The sequence below is a fragment of the Polypterus senegalus genome, chromosome 12 (assembly GCF_016835505.1).
Source record: "Polypterus senegalus isolate Bchr_013 chromosome 12, ASM1683550v1, whole genome shotgun sequence".
Lineage (NCBI taxonomy): Eukaryota > Metazoa > Chordata > Cladistia > Polypteriformes > Polypteridae > Polypterus > Polypterus senegalus.
Window position 1 is genome coordinate 81,630,085 of NC_053165.1, and position 19,158 is coordinate 81,649,242.

At 43.0% G+C, this 19,158-nt stretch overlaps 1 protein-coding gene across 7 annotated transcripts in view; it reads left to right on the forward strand.

Moving 5' to 3' along the window:
• The window catches only part of LOC120541205 (protein Hook homolog 2-like), a 154,203-nt gene that overhangs the window by 123,456 nt on the left and 11,589 nt on the right, over positions 1–19,158 (forward strand). For all 7 annotated transcript variants that reach the window (XM_039772627.1, XM_039772628.1, XM_039772629.1 and 4 more), the window contains 7 exons: positions 4,928–5,094; positions 7,344–7,484; positions 9,044–9,245; positions 9,468–9,578; positions 13,275–13,362; positions 13,578–13,641; positions 15,716–15,853. In XM_039772627.1, the coding sequence (XP_039628561.1) occupies positions 4,928–5,094; positions 7,344–7,484; positions 9,044–9,245; positions 9,468–9,578; positions 13,275–13,362; positions 13,578–13,641; positions 15,716–15,853 (911 nt within the window). The remainder of the gene's footprint in view (positions 1–4,927; positions 5,095–7,343; positions 7,485–9,043; positions 9,246–9,467; positions 9,579–13,274; positions 13,363–13,577; positions 13,642–15,715; positions 15,854–19,158) is intronic.

Below are 19,158 nucleotides of genomic sequence, written 5' to 3' on the forward strand. Positions count from 1 at the left end.
TATAAATCAACATTTTTTTTTATTTATTTATAGTTTAACCCTTAAAATACCCCTCCCACACGCTTTTAACACCTATAAACTTGTAATGGTGAGCGACGTCCGTGTAACGATTTCCTTCCCGAAGCATATCCAGGAGTTTTGCCTTCTACTGAATGATCAAGGTCTTCCTCTGGCGCTTAGGCTCACTACTACCAGAAGGCTTAGAAGACGGAAGTTCGCTCGGGAGCCATCGTAGGGCTTAAAGCAAAACGAAAAGTTCACAAAAGTTGGCTCACAACAATCGGACCACAAGCAAGGTACGCAATACGCAGAGAACTGAGATGTGTCGGGGACCCACGCTTGCTGTTCTTATGAGATTGCACCACATTAGCAGCAGCCAATGTGAGCCTAAGAGAATGAAAATCCACTCTGATTGGTTGAGTCTCCTCTTTCAGCCAATAATGGGCCTCGTAAGAAATCATCTGGGTACTGTAACATGAAACTCTTTGTCTACCGTAGTGGCTGCTGAAAACCGTATGCTTTGTTATGAATTGGCTGCAAAGTACACTACAGGTAGGATGTACTTATTGAATTTTTCTGCAGGGGCGCGATAGCTGAACCACGATATAGTGGGGGATCACTGTCAGAGGTGGGTAGAGTAGCCAAAAATTTTTCACTAGTAAGAGTAGCGTTACTTCAAAATAATATTACTCAAGTAGAAGTAAAAAGTAGTCCACCAAAAACTTACTCAAGTAAGAGTAAAAAAGTATTTGGTGAAAAGACTACTCAAGTACTGAGTAACTGTTTGAACATCATAAATGATTTATCTTTTAGAAATGTTGTAATAAGACAGCAGAATTTGCACATTATTTTATATTTTTCTATTTCCAAATAATAAAATAAAAAATGAGTAAAAATAAATAACATCTTTACAAAATAAAGATACACAAATAGCACAAAGTTCCAAATCTCAATTTTTTACAAGAAAGCTTTTGAAGCCAATACCTGCAGTAGGTAACATGTATGTTTGAACAGTGCAAACTGCTTACAGTGACAAGACACACTGTACACTGACAGTATAATACTGCGTATGCACTTTGTGGTGTAGCGGGTCTGTGGCTTCCAAAAAAAAAAAAGTCCAGTTTCAAATCCATAAAGCTGTGTCGCTCTCCGTGGACGCAATTGCACGACCACGGGGAGTTAATGAAGTAGTTGGAGCTAGTCGAACGTTCGGGTCCGATCATTCTCAGTTGATTTATTGGCTTCCTGCGGCGTGTGATTAAGGCCCACGGAGACGGGAGTGTATATATACGGGTCAGCACAAAAAAGAAGGGGGGATCGGAAAAAAGACATGCGGTTAAATGACATCAAAGGCAGGCTTGGGAACGACGATCTGGTTCTTGCAGTGAAGCTGTGACCGTTTAGCAGTGAACAGGATCCCCACATGACTAAAAAGTCTCTCGCGGGCTGCAAGACGCAGGAAGTTTGTGTGTGGTCATGTGACTGCATGACTACGTCTTGATTGGTGAAACAGTCCTGCAGTAGATCCACTGGAAACTTCTCTCTTGCAAAAATATAGTGTAATGTATAAATGGGGAAAAAAGTAACGAGTCGAGTGCTGCCCAATGTAGCGGAGTAAGAGTAGCGTTTCTTCTTCACAAATATACTCAAGTAAAAGTAAAAAGTATGGTGCAGTAAAACTACTCTTAGAAGTACAATTTTTAAAAAAAGTTACTCAAGTAAATGTAACTCGTTACTACCCACCTCTGATCACTGTATACACATCATGGCTGCCGCACGTCCTCAAAAATGAACACGACGCGTGCGCGAGTTGCAGTACCAGCAAAAAGTCCGGGGGTATGGGGGTTGTGCAGTGTGATCAAGTCGGAGCGTGACGTCAGTGTCTCTGTTTACTATCTACACGTGACAGAAACCCGCTTTGAGGATCCTCCGGGATCGATGCACCTGCTTCGATGTTTGATGTGGAGAAGCAAAATGCCAACATACAAATGCATTTGTTGTGCTTTTATATTCGAGCGTCGCGTATTCCCCATCGTAATGGCACGATACACTTTAAAAGTCTCACATGCCATCTTCTGTGCCGTCTTTTTTGCACTTTCACAACAGCATCAGAATGTATGGAAGCGTATTTTAGCCACGGAGGAAAAAAAAATGAAAGACACAGTGAAAAGGTCTATTTTGTGCTTAAAGTGGAAATTTCGGCTTTAATGTTCGAAATGTCCACTTTAAGCTCGTAGTTTATTTTATCATTAAAGTAGATCGTCGTAAACATCATCTTCAAACCAACCCAGTTGTTAATCGCTACCTGCTGCTGGGGCTTCCTCCCGAACTGAAGGCAGCAGTCGCCACACAGAACACATTCAATGTATGATATTCCAGCTCTCTGCACATTTCGAATCCTTAGACTTGTACGTGAGATCACTTTCATGATGAAATGCATTAACCTTTGTACATTACATTTTACAGATCGTTAACTTCATTTAAATAACGAATGCTCCAGTTTCCTTCCAAAGATATGCAGATTTGGTGACACTAAAATGACACCAATGTATGTGAGCGCTTGTATTCACCTTGCGATGAGCTGATGCCCCGTCCAGCGATTGTTTCTTTCTTGTGCCAGATGCTAGCTGGAATGGGTACATCCCCTGGATTGATGGATTTAATCATTAAACATCCTTCTTTTTCAGAGATGTTGTGATGAGGTGTCCTCAGAATTTAGATAATTCACAACGCGGCAAAGCTGAGCCTGTTCTCCCCATGATGGTATCTCGCACTGCCACCTGGTGGAATCTTCCAGATTTACGTAAAGTACGCATGCAAGTATAAACCGTACAGCGCTTACGTCCATAGGCGCACGTAGTATGAACTCGGGCCTTGTGGGGTAGTGCAGTCACGACCGTAACCAGGATGCACGTCTTGATACAAGTGGACATTTGAAATCTGAAACGGAAATCTTGACGACACGGATGTTGAGACAACCTAAATATTAGACGACCAAGTAAGCCAAATGGACTCAAAGGTCCTCCTGTCTCTTATCAAATGCATGTTGCTAAATTTTTTGACCCGTATTTCCAGGTATCTTTACAAGACCTTTACTTTTCTAACTTGCATTTCTTTTGAATGTTGCCATTACACCGATGTTGTGTTGAAAGACGATTCATACAGTTACGTCATAATAGCATGTTCTGCTGTGTGTGCTTGTAGGAAGCTCACAGACTGCTTCAAAAAATGGTGCAAATTATCACTTTCTTACAAGAAATATCACTTTTGATCCCCATTAACATACTTCTTCTTTCGGCTGCTCCCGTTAGGGGTCGCCACAGCTGATCATCTTTTTCCATTTCTTCCTGTTGTCGCCATCTTGCCTTGTCACCCCCATCGCCTGCATTTCCTCTCTCAGCACATCCATAAACCTCCTCTTTGGCCTTCCTCTTCTCCTCTTTCGTGGCAGCTCTATCCTTGGCACCCTTCTCTCCGTATACCCAGCATCTCTCCTCTGCACATGTCCAAACCAGCGCAATCTCGCCTCCCTGACTTTCTGCCAACCGTCCAACTTGAGCTGATCCCCATTAACATACACTACAGTTAACTGCCATTGAACACTGCGTGTAAAATCTGCACAGATAGAAGAAGGTGCAACAGTCGCCATTCCTCTGTTTTTGGTTAACTAAACAAAAGAGGGAGTGATCAGTTGATTGGCTTTTCTAAAAAAAAAAAAAATCGCTCATAAGGTAACAAAAATTAGAAAGTAAATAGCGGACGTGTCTGTGCGTCTGTAGATGGCTCTGCACTGCATACCCTTCGTGATTTAAAGAATAAAATGATGACTCTTTTTTTTTTTTTTATCTTCGAGATTATGTAATTATTAAAGAGTTGTATCAAATATCGTTTTAAATTTACGACAGCACCTTTTTTCCTCTGCTTTAATTACTTAATAGAATTGCGCACCTCGTCTTTAAAGGCCTGCAAGTCTATTTTATGACACACTACTTTGCACTTTCCAGCTTCTGTTTTAATCCCCTCCTTTTACTAGAAATACTCTGCCTTAAATAATCTTTTGTTGTGTTTAATCCCAAAGGCATTCATCCTGATGAAACCTGTTATGAAAGAGTATGAGCTTTATGTCCTTCAAGTTATAAGATGCTTTTCAAAGTAATCCTAGTTACAGAATTAAAAAAAAATTCAGGTTCATGTAGCTGTGTGCAATACAAGGGGGTTGTCATTTAGAACATTTGGACACTCTGGACGAGACTTGGCCATTCAGCCCAACAAAGCCCACCAGTCCCATCCACTTATTTCTTACAAAAAAACATTGAGTTTTGAAAGTCCCTAAAGTCTTACTGTCCCCACCACATTACTTGGTCTCTTATTCCAAGTGTCTATTGTTCTCTGTGTAAAGTAAAACGTTGTAATGTTTGTGTGAAATTTCCCCTTCACAAGTTTCCAACTCTATCCCCGTGTTGATGAACTCATTTTAAAGTCACCGTCTCAATCCACTGTACTAAGTCCCTTCATAATTTTAAACACTTCACTCAGGTCTCCTCTTCATCTTCTTTTGCTTAAACTCTAAAGGCTCAGCTCCTTTCATTTTTCCTCATAACTCATCCTCTGTAGCTCTGAATCAGCCCTGACGCTCTTCTCTGGACTTTCTCATGTGCTGTTATGTCCTTTCTGTTACTTGGAGACCCAAACTGTACCCAGGACTCCAGATGAGGCCTCACCAGTGTGTTATAAAGCCTGAGCAGAACCTCCTGTGACTTGTACTGCACACATCAAGGCGCTATATAACCTGACATTCTGTTTGCCTTCTTAATGAGGAATATCCGCAGTACCATCCTAGGGTGGTCTGACCTGTCCAGGTGGTGTTCAGTAACTTTTTTTTTCTGTTTTTGAGCCAAGTCTATCCATTGATATGTCTGTGCCACAGGTCTCCACCATACTGGAGGAAAAGAACGCTTTGTTGTCTGAGCTGGCAGAGCTGCAAAAACATGGAACGCAGCGGCCCGAAGCACCCGATGAAACCGCCACCATAACCAGTAAGAAGCTGCTTCTGCTACAGACCCAACTGGAACAGCTGCAGGAGGAAAATTACAGGTCAGATGGTCACCTAGTTTGTGGCATGAGATAGGCTGTCACTTGTGGCTGTGACAGCCTCTCTTATGGAGGGAATGGTTTACGTGGAATGTCGAAGATGGAGTTACTTTGTAATACTGAAAAAGGTCCCCGTTTGGTAGAAGCAGGCAGTGTTGCTGGGGCTCATACCTCAGGTTTCCTTAATCTCCCTGCACATCTCGCCTACTGCATATTACTGACCTCAGTGCCAGGCAATTGGCAGGTCTAAGAGCAGCTGTGGCTAACAAAACTCACTGTTAACCTTTAATGTGTCACAGCGTTGGCACAGGAGCAGAACAAGAAAGAAAACTAAACCAACTATTGAGTATCTTGTGATGTGTTTTCTTTACAGCACCCCCTTGAGGTTAGTCCAATCCCTCTTAACTGGCCTCCCATTAACCGGCCAACGAATTAACCGGCCTGTTAAAATAATTTTTTTTTTTTTAAATCCTGAGTTCTTCTTTATATGTATGCACTTCCTTCTTTCCTGGAAGGTGAGAGGTATTTTAAAACCAGCAAACAACAAAACAGTGTTCAAATTAAATAAAGTGCAGTGTATCAAAAGTCTTCTTTAAATAAATAATCCATTAAAACGAGTGAATTAGTGGAGGTTAAAATCCATTAGTGAAAAGACAAGTCCTTTAAATACAACGCAAACGAGGTTAAAACAATGTCTCTTAAAATCCAATTCTTTCTACCTGGCGGCTCCCCTGCTTCTCCCATCGGGCTTCGCCAACAGGGGAGTCGCCCTATCTGCAGGTGCAGCTGCAGCTGCCTTCCCCACTGGTTCGGTAGCCCTCCGATCCCTGGCTACATCGGGCTCCATCCGGACCGAGACTTGGGTTCTTTCCCCAGCGGCCAGGGCGCTCACGCTGGGGCTAAAAAAGCCCAAAGCCTCCACGATTGCTGCGGCCTTTCGACGGCCAGTCGTCTTCAATACTGGTCACTCCAGCTCCGTGATCGCTGAACCGATCGGCCACATATACCACGCCCCCTCGAGTGCAGCGATTATTTATTTAAAAAGTGGCCTTTTTGACTTGAGGTGTGGACCCGCTACACCACACTTTCCAGTCGTTGTATGAGAAGAAAACCTGTGTGTGAAATCGTGGATGAAGCCTTGTGGATATGGTTTCTTCAGAAACGTTGAAGAGGTACAATACATACCTTAGAAATATTTTTCTACGTGAAAATAGGTGTTCGTCTGATTAACCGGCCAAAACGAGGTGGCCGGTTAAGAGGGATTGTACTGTATTTGCTTAAAGGGCCCCACTTATCCATTAGTGTTGATTTGTCAGATTATGAAGCAGAATTGCTACTGGTGTTTAGACTTTGGGTCATAACATATGTAACGGGCAGCCGGGACATCTTCGTAACGGAAGGACTAGGGGAAGGAGCTTGCACGGGGCAATGCTTCCCCCGAGATGACAGAGAGCAGTGCCACGGAGCAGGGAAGCTCAGCCCTGCTGAGGCCCGTGGCCACCACCAGGGGGCGTATAAAACACGGCTGAGCCCTCCTCTACAGGTCTATTGTCACACCCGGAAGAGCAGCCGGAAGGAGACTGTGGATCATCTGGAGCACTTCCGGGTGCTGTATAATAGGGACAGCTGCCACCACTCGGGGAGCCAGAGTCGGGAGGAAGAGAACAAAGCCTGAGGATGAGTGGAGGCGATGGGACTGGTGGCGGAGAAGGGACTGTGTCGTTCTGTGTTGGTGATTTGGGCCCTGTGTACTGAACTGACAAGAAACCGGGTGTTGTGTGCTTCACCCATGTTCTGCCTGTCTGTCTCAGGTTGGGGCAGCTGTACGTGCCCAGGGTTCACACATGACATACTCAAACCCACTTAATCCTTTCGAAGTGAAGTTCCGGAGCCCATTCCAGGAGCATTAGGTACAAAGTTGGGAAGCAGTCCTGAATTAGGTTAACAGACAACTGCACATCCCATTATAGTGAATCTAATTACTTAGACACTTCCTTTTGACATTGCGTACAGACTTTAAAGTTATTAAGAGCTTCTAAATTTATTCATTTTCTCACAATGGACAGTCCAATGCAGACTCGCAGACAGCTAGAGGATGATTGGGTGACTAGGAGGACAAGCCAGACACTCATTATGGATGTCCACATCAGACCACCCATCAATTGGAATATTGTACAAAAAAACAATTGAAGCGTCCCCCTAGGGTGTAGCTGCATTGCAGGGTGTTGAATTATTTGATGGTCTTGTTACAGGCTGGACACCTCCAAAGACGACCTGCAAATCCGAGCAGAGGAGTTGGAGCGCCAAGTGGCAGAGCTGCAGCATCGCAATGAAGAGCTGACCAGCCTAGCTGAAGAGGCCCAGTCCCTCAAAGATGAAATGGACATTCTCCGGTGAGTAAAAGTCAAGTATTTTATCTTAAAAATCATCATTTATTCTTTGTAGGCTAACTTAATAATCTAATGTGGTGTCAGGCAGACTGAAGTGCAAGATATGTGATATCCATGAAGGGGGTACCATTGCACTGCCTGGCACACTTACTCATGCCAAGGTAATGTAGAGCTTCCAGTAAGCACAACCCTGTGTTTGAAATGTGGGTCAGACGCGCACAGACCTGGAGTGACCCCTCAAACTCGTTTGAACCCAGCAGCAGCGCTGACCAGTGTAACATCCTGCCACCCACTTTGAACGGAGCATTGGCTTCAGCTTGAATCCATGTTTGGCTTAGCCCATTAGTGGCTACACAATAAAAATGGCTTTAAGCTGTTAAATTGTGAAAGCCCCAGTCGTCATTGAGGGGCATCCTTCCTGGTCTTCACACCATCGTCATGCTCGGTGGTTTGCATGTCTGTCTTACCCTAACAAGTTGTCACGCCATGTTTAGGCAGTATATGCACAGTGCATTTCTTAGCATGTTTAATTGTAAAGTGCTTTACAGAACCACCTGCATCTCCTGTGCATAACCGCAGATAGAGATGATAAAGACCCCCTAGATGGAGGTTTGAAGACCAACCCCAGTCTAACACTGAACAGCAGTTGTTTTTAAGGAGGAACTTTTTCTCTATGACGGTTTAGTGTGGCATAAGTAAGCATGCAACACGGTGACCTGATGACCATTTTGGGGTTGAATCCAGCAAGTCCGCTGAATTTTGATTAGGCTGTGTGGTCCACCAGGGGGTGTACCGCTCCCCAAACCCCAACACAGACAGGCTGAGACACAAGTTCAAAACCGCACACGTTCTTAAATGGGCAAGCATCTTTCTCTTGCTCCCCACAGTACACAGCACCAAATACAAGTAAACACAATCTTCTTCTTCTGCTTCTCCTGCTCTTCCATCCGACTCTGGCTCTCTGATTGGTGGTGAAGCGGCTCCTGCAGGGTCCCAGGAGGAACCTCTTCCGCCGCACCCAGAAGAAGGTCGAGAAACACCTCCAGCACTTCCAGGGACCCTGCAGCACCCTCTGGTGGCACCAATGGAGCCCAGCAGGGCTGTTCCAAACTGCAAGTCCCGACATCCATGATGCTGTAGAAACCCAGGAGGGCTGCCCTCTAGTGTCTTGAGGGAGATAATGTCCTCAACACGGTGGTCTGAGTAATGCTCTTGGCCATCCATCACAGCTGACTCGGCAGATCCATGGATGAGCTGTTTCTTTGTTTTCAATAAACAGTAACACTTGCACAGTTTGAATTGCTTTGACAGGTCATTATATTGACATCTGTACCATAACGACTGTTATGCTATGTGGGAATAAAGATTTGCGCAGCACTGAATGAGCGTTTTTAACATGAGGCCATCCTTCATCCTTTGAGTGTTTATCTGATACTTTCAAAATGGCCAAACCCTTCTGTCTTTTACTATAATATTATACATAAAGAAACATCTCCAGGTAAAATTAGGCAAATAGCCTTTTGTTGATTTGAAATTCTAAAATGTTTCTTATTGCTTTACAGGCACTCGTCCGACAGAGTGAACCGCTTGGAGGCAATGGTGGATACCTATAAGAAGAAGCTGGAAGATCTTGGAGATCTGCGGAGACAGGTTAGGCTCCTGGAGGAGAGGAACACTGTGTACATGCAGCGCACGTGCGAACTGGAAGAAGAGCTGAGGAAAGCCAACAGCGCCCGCAGCCAGCTGGAAATTTATAAGAAACAGGTACTTTTCAGTATGGCGTCTCGTCCGCTTAGTCTAATGGAAAGCCCCTTTTCCATAGTGCAAATGACACTTGGTTATCCTCTAAAATTGGACGTGTGAATGGCAGCTTCATTTTGCACTTACTGCCGTCCCACTGCAGATGTAGTCGTGGTGTCCTTGTTTCTGCTTTGCACCCGTTGTACTTGGGGAGGAATTGAGCCTTTTTTCTTTTTTAAATTTAAGATTCAGGAGCTGCACAGTAAGCACTCTTCAGAAGCAATCAAAGCCGAAAAGTGGCAGTTTGAGTACAAGAACGTTCATCTAAAGTACGAGGCTCTGCTCAAGGAGAAGGAGGTGAGTTCTCCATTCCCTTCCTTTGCCATTTAAGGGAACAGCTTTACAATTTTATTATTCATTCAGTCTGGTTTTGATTTATTTAGTAATGGCAGGCTTTAAGAATTGAATGGATTTCTTTATAGCTGGATCCATTTAGCAGTGCTGACTACCCATGACATTAATTTGGATTAAGTGGGTTTGACCATCTTACGTTATTTTATTATTTACTGTTTCTTTCATTTTGGGTGGTTTCCACACTTCCAGGTGTCCTGCATACATAATTCAGCCTTTGAGACACTTGAATCAAAACAAAAGCATGAAGGATAAATACACTTTAAAAAGAAAGGTCACTTGTAGTGACTTGACATGGGTGTGAACGATAGGTACAAATCTGTCTGCTCATCAGTTACTGCCAGGGACGTTCGGTCTCACCTGTCATCTTGAAAAGTAAAAAAAAACTAATAATGATAACTTAAAATAAATATGTCCACTGGTCTGTGCTATAAATTTGTTTTCTATACGATTCCAATAATTTTGATCGTTTTTATAGTCAAAACCGCTGAATTGGCGCATTTCCTGTTCAAATACAGGAGAGAAACGCGAGGTGCGGCAGCAACGAGCCTTGCCTCACCTCAGACTTCGCTCTCCCTCACACATGGGGTTGATGCACGTGCCCATTGCTGTCTCTCAGTATGTCGCCAATATAATTTGTGCAGTGACGTTTATTGTACACCCTGACTTTCCACAGTCTGGCTAATATCTTTAATGAATGTGTGTGACATATTTAGTTTTGCTGATCAGACATTAGACCACAGTGAAGGCACAGGGTGAGGCAGACAGTACCTGAAGGGGGCGCATGTGAGCCCAACAGATGCTCGTTGCTGCTGTTGTTCTATGCAGAGGCGCAAATAAGTTAGCGATATCAGCAAGTCAGGTGCACTGCAGCAGTCCGTTTAGTTTTATTTTTTGTTCCGACTGACTGCCAAAATGGAAGATTAAGATTTTTTAAAACTAAAAGAAAATAAGGAGGACTTTTACTTGAAAGTGACGGAGATTTTCGTGGAGAAGGACAGGCGCATGGACCTCATTTACAAATAGTGATCCCTCCTTTATCATGGAGTTTGCATTCCAGAACCCCCGCGAAAGGTGAAAGTCCGCGAAGTAAAAACCATGTGTTCATATGGTTATTTTTACATATTTTAAGCCCTTATAAACTCTCCCACACTCTTATAAACATTTCCTACACAGTTATACAGCATAAACCCGTTGTATTCTCTTAGATATCAGGTAAGATTCATTGAAATTATGTATGTAAGCATACTGTTTATATACAGTAAAACCTAAATATTAAAGATATCGAGCGTCTCCGATATCACATATGTTACAGCCATAATGAAGGGCTTGACTAAACACAAAGATTAACACAAAAGAGCACAAAAATTAACTCTTTACACAGTGAAACACGTTGATGCTGAATGAGCGAGAAGAGACTTCCTAGTTAACGCAGCGCAATCGAATTCGGCACTCCTTTGTCTGAGCCAATCGGCACACAGGAACTTACAGTAACTGCGTGCTCTGATTGGGTAGCTTCTCAGCCATCCGCCAGTAGCACCCCTTGTATGAAATCAACTGGGCAAACCAACTGAGGAAGCATGTACCAGAAGTAAAAAGACCCATTGTCCACAGAAACCCACGAAGCAGAGTAAAATCCGCGTTCTACATTTATATATGCTTACGTATAAAATCCGCGATAGAGTGAAGCCGCGAAAGTCAAAGCGCGATATATCGAGGGATTACTGTAAAGGTAAGACCATAAACGTTTTCAGTTTTATAATAAAATGGGATCAGACTAAGAAAAAACACAATCCAATATTTAAAAAACAAAATTTGGACCTTTAAAATATTCTTTTGCTTTTCTTGTTATCCTTTTGTTGAACAGTCTGTATTAAAATCAATTAAAGCATTAGAATTTTTTAAAACAACTAAATATTTCAATTAAGGTCAAAACTGAAATCTGTTTGTATTTGTACACCACTCTATACTTTCATTTGTATTAAATGAGTATGAATTGTGGATTTGCAACGGCAAATTTAGAACACATGGAGGGTGAGGAGCAAATGCGCTCTCTCCGCTATAAATGTAACGTTCTTTCTTAGCTAAATATGCGCCTTACCGATGTGTGTGTGTGTAAAGAATGTTGATGAGATATGAAACATAACCAGTAGGCAATGTGCAGGCTGCCAACTGAGGAGTGTATAAGCTACTCTTTGGGGTTCATATATTTGTAAATGTGACTGTGAAGGAGTTAGTGCCTCACCAGCCATGAACCTCACCTCACGTCACAAGTTACTGCTGCTATTAACGTTTTGGAAAAAGTGGACTAATTGATGAGAATCCAAAGAATGCAAAAATCCTCCCTATTGTGTGCCTTCTAAAGTGAGAAAAGTGGTGGGCACTGACAGTGACCTTCTCCACACTTGCTGCTGCTGTCCCCTGCTTTTTGCTAGAAGACCCCTATGCCCTTCTTATGCTACCAGTAGATGATAAGTTGGCTTTGAAAGTGGGTATAAAAAAGGGATCAGTTCTTCGAGATAAAAGTCCCAGGATGTCCATGTTGGTTTCACTTGAGCTCACTAGTGTATTTTAGCAGATTTGTAGAGCACAAGATGTTGGTCCTAGTGCTTGTGCGCTGTCTCTGACTAATTACTCATCAGACAAACGCCGCTTCTTCGCCGGTCCATATCTGGGTAGCGCTCTCCATGTATGTTGGACTGGCACAGAGACTGTTCTTGCCCTGTTCCCACAGATGCTTTAATAGCTGATTGAAAAGAGTGTGCTGAAATAAGCCATTTCAGAATATGGTGGGTTGGTTGGATGCTTCTAAAACAAACCCGAGACCCACTTGTTTTCATGTTGGTTTCCAGGTGGAAATGTCTGACCCTGAAGATGTATTTTTCTTTGAGTTGAATTTTGAAGCCCCTCGGTGATAATGCAGTTTGAGCTTATCGATTAGGGCAGGGGTGTGCAATGTCGGTTCTGGAGGGCCGCAGTAACTGCACATTTTCATTCTAACCATCTTCATCATCAGTGACCAGTTTTTGCTGCTAATTAACTTTTTTTTTCTTAATTAGCTGACAAACAATAATGAGACACAAAACAGGCCGCCACATGACCAGCTCACCTGTGCCCATCACACAATATCTGAAAATAAAGAAAGGTGAAGGTCTCCGTAAAGTTGATCCCTCAGGTTCACCAAAACTTTTTGATGGTATTCTTAGAAAAAACAAAAAATCAACAGTTTGAGAGCAGCAACAAGCCATGGAATTCAATAACAAGTTTAATTAACAGCAAGAATTGGCTTCTCATTAAGTGACTGGAGTAAAATTGGTTGGAGTTTGGAGTCCCAATTTAGCTGGTCATCTGTTTGAATCAAAAGAATCGATCCAGAGCACTGAATCCGTAAAAACAGGGCTAATAAAATGAAGGGAAAAAGGAGTTACGGTAATTAGCAGTGAAAACTGGTTGCTGATTAGGAAAAGGGTTAGAATGAAAACCTGCAGCGCTGCGGCCCTCCTGGCCCGGAGTTCAACACCCCCACATTGTGCACCCTTCTAAAAGTGTGATTTTAATCTGCTCCGTTCTGCTTAATTCAGTGTAGCGTCACGGCGGGCCTGATCTGTGAGTATTTACTAAGCTGATTTTTCATTGTTTCAGCGACTTATGGTGGACCGGGACGCCTTGCGAGAAAGGATTGAAGACATGTGCTTTGTGCAGTTCCAGCCACAACATCTTCGTCAGAGAGGTAAGCCAGCGCAGAGCCTTGTAGGGAACATTTAACACGAGGCCTGGCTTACCATACAAATGTTTTACATAAAGAACTTTTTGGTGTTGCCTGTAGGTGGTCTCACCAAATGGTTTGCTCTTAGAACTTCTCTGTATTGTTTGAATGTGACGGTCTTCCTAGTGTTTCGTGCACTAAACAACTGGCTGCCTATCTTATGTTTATTATTTTTATAGAAGATTCCTTGTGTGATGAGGGTGTGCAGAATCTTACGGCTGAGATGATGCCTGCTGAGCTCAAGTAAGACGTTCATCATATATAATTATACACTTTGTGAAAAGTCGAGCAAAATGACACCTTTTATTGGTTAACTAAAAAGATTACAATATGCAAGCTTTCGAGGCAACTCGGGCCCCTTCTTCAGGTGAGATGTACTACAGAAACGGGAGTTCCCTGTGTTTATATACACACTAGGACAAGAAACAGCATTGGTAAATCTTTAAGTGACAAATCTTAAATGTAAAAAAATGAACAGACTCCTTCAGGCTGGGGTTCATTTAACAAGAGAGAAGAACAATGTATGGTCGAGATCTTTGGATAAGACGACTGTCCGACAAAGTCTTTTGAAGTTTCTGATGAGTTTTTCAATACAATGTGGATCTGTAGACAGGTTGTCTGTGTCAGTCTGAGAGATGCAAACAATCCTCATACCTGGCCGTAAAACTCTTGTCTCTGTTCAAACCATGTTGCAATGTGTTCAGTTGTAGCAGAGTTTGACTTCCCATTCTGTTCTCTCTTGCTGTGTTCTGAAGTTGCCCATAAGCCCTGTGACTTTAAAGTCCCTCTCACAGTGTCCATGGCTGTTGAAGTGGGCCGCTACAGGAACATCTGTGTTGCCACGTTTAATGTGGACCCTGTGTAAATTCATTCTCTGGCGGAGTGTTTGTCCAGTTTCTCCCACGTAGAGTGCAGTGTCAGGACATTTCATGCAGAGAATTAGGTAGACCAGATTAGATGATCTGCAGGAAAATTATCCCTTTATGTGATGTTCTAGTCAGCAGTGTGGTATAAGTATACGGTCTGTATTATAAATGTGGGCACACGTTTTACATCTTTACTGTAGGCAGGGAGATGTGCCATTTTCTGGTGGTTCACTTAGGGAGCTTCGGACAATTAGTTGCTGAAGGTTTGGTGGTTGTCTGTATGTTCAGGAAATAACATTTTTCAGTGTTTAGCACTGGCTTTTATAATTTTTCGAAGTGCTTCAAGATGTGGGTTGTAGGTGACAACAAGGGGGATGCGGTTCTTGTTGTCTTTGGTTTTTTATATTCCAGAAGGTGGTCTCTGGGTATGGCGGTAAGCTCTTCTAATTTGAGTGTCGGTTGTTTTGCGGGTATAACCTTGTCTGATGGAAATCTTGTCTGAGCTCCTGCAGTTGTTTATCCCGGTCTTGCTTGGCTGAAAATAATGAAGCGCCTTATATGCTTGGGGTGGAAGCTATCACTTCTTAGGTAGGTCCGTCTGTCTGTTGGTTTGTGAAAAACAGAAGTTACAAGGGTGTTGTCTTTCAGTTGAACGGTGACTAAAAGTTGACTAAAATGAAAGGACCCAGCTATACTTAACTCCTGCTAATTAGTGTTCATTCATTCCAATAATCTGTGAGCACGGGTGATGTTACATATTGGAAATCATTTTCTAACGTATTTTTACCTCTGGAGTCTCTAAGCTGACATGTTCAAGTATTTTACATGCTTATAATACAGTAATCCCTCCTCGATCGCGGGGGTTGAGTTCCAGAACCCTCCGTGATAGATGAAAATCCGCGAAGTAGAAACCATATGTTTGTATGGTTATTTTTATATATTTTAAGCCCTTATAAACTCTCCCACACTGTTAACATTATTAGAGCCCTCTAGACATGAAATAACACCCTTTAGTCAAAAGTTTAAACTGTGCTCCATGACAAGACAGAGATGACAGTTCTGTCTCACAATTAAAAGAATGCAAACATATCTTCTCTTCAAAGGAGTGTGCGGTCAGGAGCAGAGAATGTCAGAGAGAGAGAGAGAAAAGCAAACAATCAAAAATCAATACGTGCTTTTGGGCTTTTAAGTATGCCAAAGCACCGCGATAAGTCGGCATTTTTTAGAGTAGCATCCGTATCCTCTAGGCAAGATCCATTGTCCGCAGAAATCAAATCCGCGAACCAGTGAAAAATCCGTGATATATATTTAGATACTGTATGCTTATATTTAAAATCCACAAAAGTCGAAGCGCGATATAGCGAGGGATTACTGTAAATCCGATTCATTTTTTCCTCATTCATCTTTCTTTTTCATTTTGTAACGTTACATGTTTGCTCTCATCCAATTAGAGAAACGATTCTGCGACTCCAGCAGGAGAACAAAACACTCTGTGCGGAGGAAGAAGCCTCCCGTCAGAAGCTAAGTGAAGTACAGAGCCAGCTGGAGGAGTCTCGGCGTAGCCAGAACAGACTGGAGACAGAGAACAGGTAACCCGGCCGATGAATGATTACTCTGTTGAAATGCTTCAGAGTTAGTTTCATCTAGTCACTAGTGTCATGAAGAATGAAAAGACTGTCGCATCACACACACTGCTTCAAGTCCCAGCTTGTGGAAATGCACAACCATACATTTACTAACGTGATAAATCCTAAGGCTGCAGTATCTCTGTTCACCAATGTCGCACTCCAAACAGTTAATCCAATGAAAGGATCTGGTGAGAGACTACTACCAAGGCACTGATAATTCATGATGGCTCAAAGAGAGAATAGGTAGGACAAGCAGGAAACAATAATAACATCTGAAACTCCACCAAAAAGCCTTGTAACTGCTCTTGATCTGGTCAGTGAACTTGACACACACAGAGCGGAGTAGCACGCGTACACCATGTCACACAACCTGGTGAACCCAGAAGTGGTGGTCTAATAAGCTTGATAACAGATGTCTAGGGAGGGTGAGGAATGATCCTAAACTCAGAGCACAGGGTTGATTTTAGGTATCTGATTTGTAGGTATCACTTAAAACTTCCATTGTTGGTGACTCGAGCTCTCCTTTCTTCTTTTGGCTGCTCCCGTTAGGGGTCGACACAGTGGATCATCTTCTTCCATATTCTCTTGTCCTTATCATCTTGCTCTGTCACACACATCACCTTCATGTCCTTTCTCACCACATCCATAAACCTTCTCTTCCTCTTCTCCTCTTACTTGGCATCTCTATCCTTAGCACCCTTATCATTAATTAAACCACATGTGGCAAGGAGGCCATGCAAGGAAATGTGACATCAGTACCACAAATCTGACTAATCCTTCATTTTCGAAAATGACAGCCAGCACTACTGGTTGAAAACAATGTGCCGTTTTATGACTGCAACTATTAATCCATTTTAATTATACGATGAAGAAATTTATTGTGGCAGTAGTAGGAGTAAACTCTGGGATGGCACAGCAGTCCATTGAAGTGCACGCTTATTGACACCCTCTGCTTCAGGGTCAATCCAGAGCCTCCAAGAAGCCAAATTGTACATGCCGTTTAAATTTGAGAGAAAGCCGATACGAAACGGGAAGAGCGTACAAACTCGTGACAGGGCCTAGGCCAGGATCTGAACCCAAGCCTTTGTGAGTGTATATGACAGTAGCACTTGCCGCTTTGCCACCATGCTGTCTAGATCTATTTAAAAAAATGAAATCTCCTAGACCCCTGGACCAGGGTTGGACCCTGTCTTGCTCCTAATGCTAGCAGGATTAACTTTCACCCCATTATGAAGTTAGAGGAAAAGTACACATGATGGAGCTGGAAGGCTGTACGGAACAATTGTTCCAGGAATGAAAGGAAGACGTGTCTCACAGTGCCAGTCAGCCAGGCATCAATTTAATAAAACCTTTTCCGTTGACCATTTATGGTGGTCAGATAATCTTGGGTCATTTGTCACTTTTCTGCTTTTCGGAAATGATGGTTCATCTTTTGACAGCAGCGCATGACCTGTGGTTATCGTGTGAAAACGCTGACAAATTATTATAGCAAGCAAACCACAACTAGTGTCCATTCTTATTAATAACTGCAGACATAGCTGCCGTTTCGTTTTCGTTTTCTTTTATTATTTTAACGTCTTTCTTTATCTGCTTCACACCAAGCTGCTGTTTCACACTAATCAAGCTGTAGTCTCCTGGGGGTGAGCAGCAAGTCCTGCTGTCTGCATCCCTCTGTGAATGCACTGCTTAAAACGGCAGGATAGAATGCAAACGGAGGGGTGACGTGATCAAAGTGTTTAAAATGATGAAAGAAATTGGGACAGTGGGTCACAGCGGTTGCTTTAAAATAAATTCTGCAACAAGAACATGGGGGGGACGCGATCGGGAACTTGTTAAGGGCAGATTTCGCACAAATGCTAGAAAGTGTTTTTCTTCAAGCAAAGAACCATAAGTATTGTGACTGGGAGTCCTCGAAGGCAAAAAGTCACAAAAGGCACCTCCCTAAAAAAAATGCCCACTTAGAGGGCACTATACTACCAAACCAAACAAACTTTTATAAAAAAAATTATTTTATCAAAATGGTCCTCATGGAGCACAAGAAGCAAAAGACTCTTTCTGAGACACAGAGGCAATCCGATACATACAACATCCAAAAACACGATCTAATGGCGAAGGTCAAAAACAGAGCTGTTTCTTCTTTTGGCCACTCCAGTTAGGGGTCGCCACAGTGGATCATCTTGTTCCATATCTTCCTGTCATCTCCATCTTGCTCTGTTACGCTCACCATCTGCATGTCCTCTCTCACCAAATCCATAAAGCTTCTCTTCCTCTTTTCCTCTTCCCTGGCAGCTCTGTCCTTAGCACCCTTTGCCCAATATACCCTGCATCTCTCCTCTGCCCATGTCCAACCCAACACAATCTCACCTCTTTGACTTTGTCTCTCAACCGTCTAACCTCAGCCGACCCTCTAATGTCCTCATTTCTAATCCTGTCCATCCTCATCACACCCAATGCAAATCTTAGCATCTTTAACTCTGCCACCTCCAGCTCTGTCTCCTGTGCCACCATGTCCAGCCCATATACCATAGCTGGTCTCACAACCATCCTGTAGACCTTCCCTTTCACTCTTGCTGATACCCGTCTGTCACAAACCACTCCTGACACTCTTACCTACCCATTCCACCCTGCCACCACTCTCTTTGTCACCTCTCTTCCACATGATCCAGAATCCAGAAATTCACAAGAAAAGCAGAAGGCACAGCAAAAGACGAGAACTCGCCTGCTCCAGAGCACCTTCACAATGAACCAACTGCCAGGACCTGCGGAAGATTCTCTAGATTTATAGGTCCTTGCGGTGATTGGCATTTGGCACCACTCCATTGGGGGGGGCAACCTGCAAAACACGTGGAGTATAGCCGAGGCATTAAAAAATAAATCAAATATAATTAACCGATACAAAAGAATCAAAAATGAACAATGATAGCAAACGACTTGAAGTTGAACACCAGCCAGGAGACGCTGAGACCCCACATCAGACACATGAAATAACCAAGCTGAGTGGTGGACAGCAGGACTTTATGGATCTTCAAATCCAAAAGTCATTTTGCAGACCTGAGCTGAAGAGGACAGACAGGCTTTTTGCACTGAATGGCCTGCTGTCATCACATCTGTTCTAATACAACTTAAAAACAATAATTCAGGCTTCTGCAACAACTTATTTCAGTCCCACATCTTATCCATCAGCTGCCTGTTTCTTCTCACATCCTAAAAATTACGTCTCATGCTGCCAGAAATGAAGTCGGGCCCAATGCAGTAACCGCTGGCAT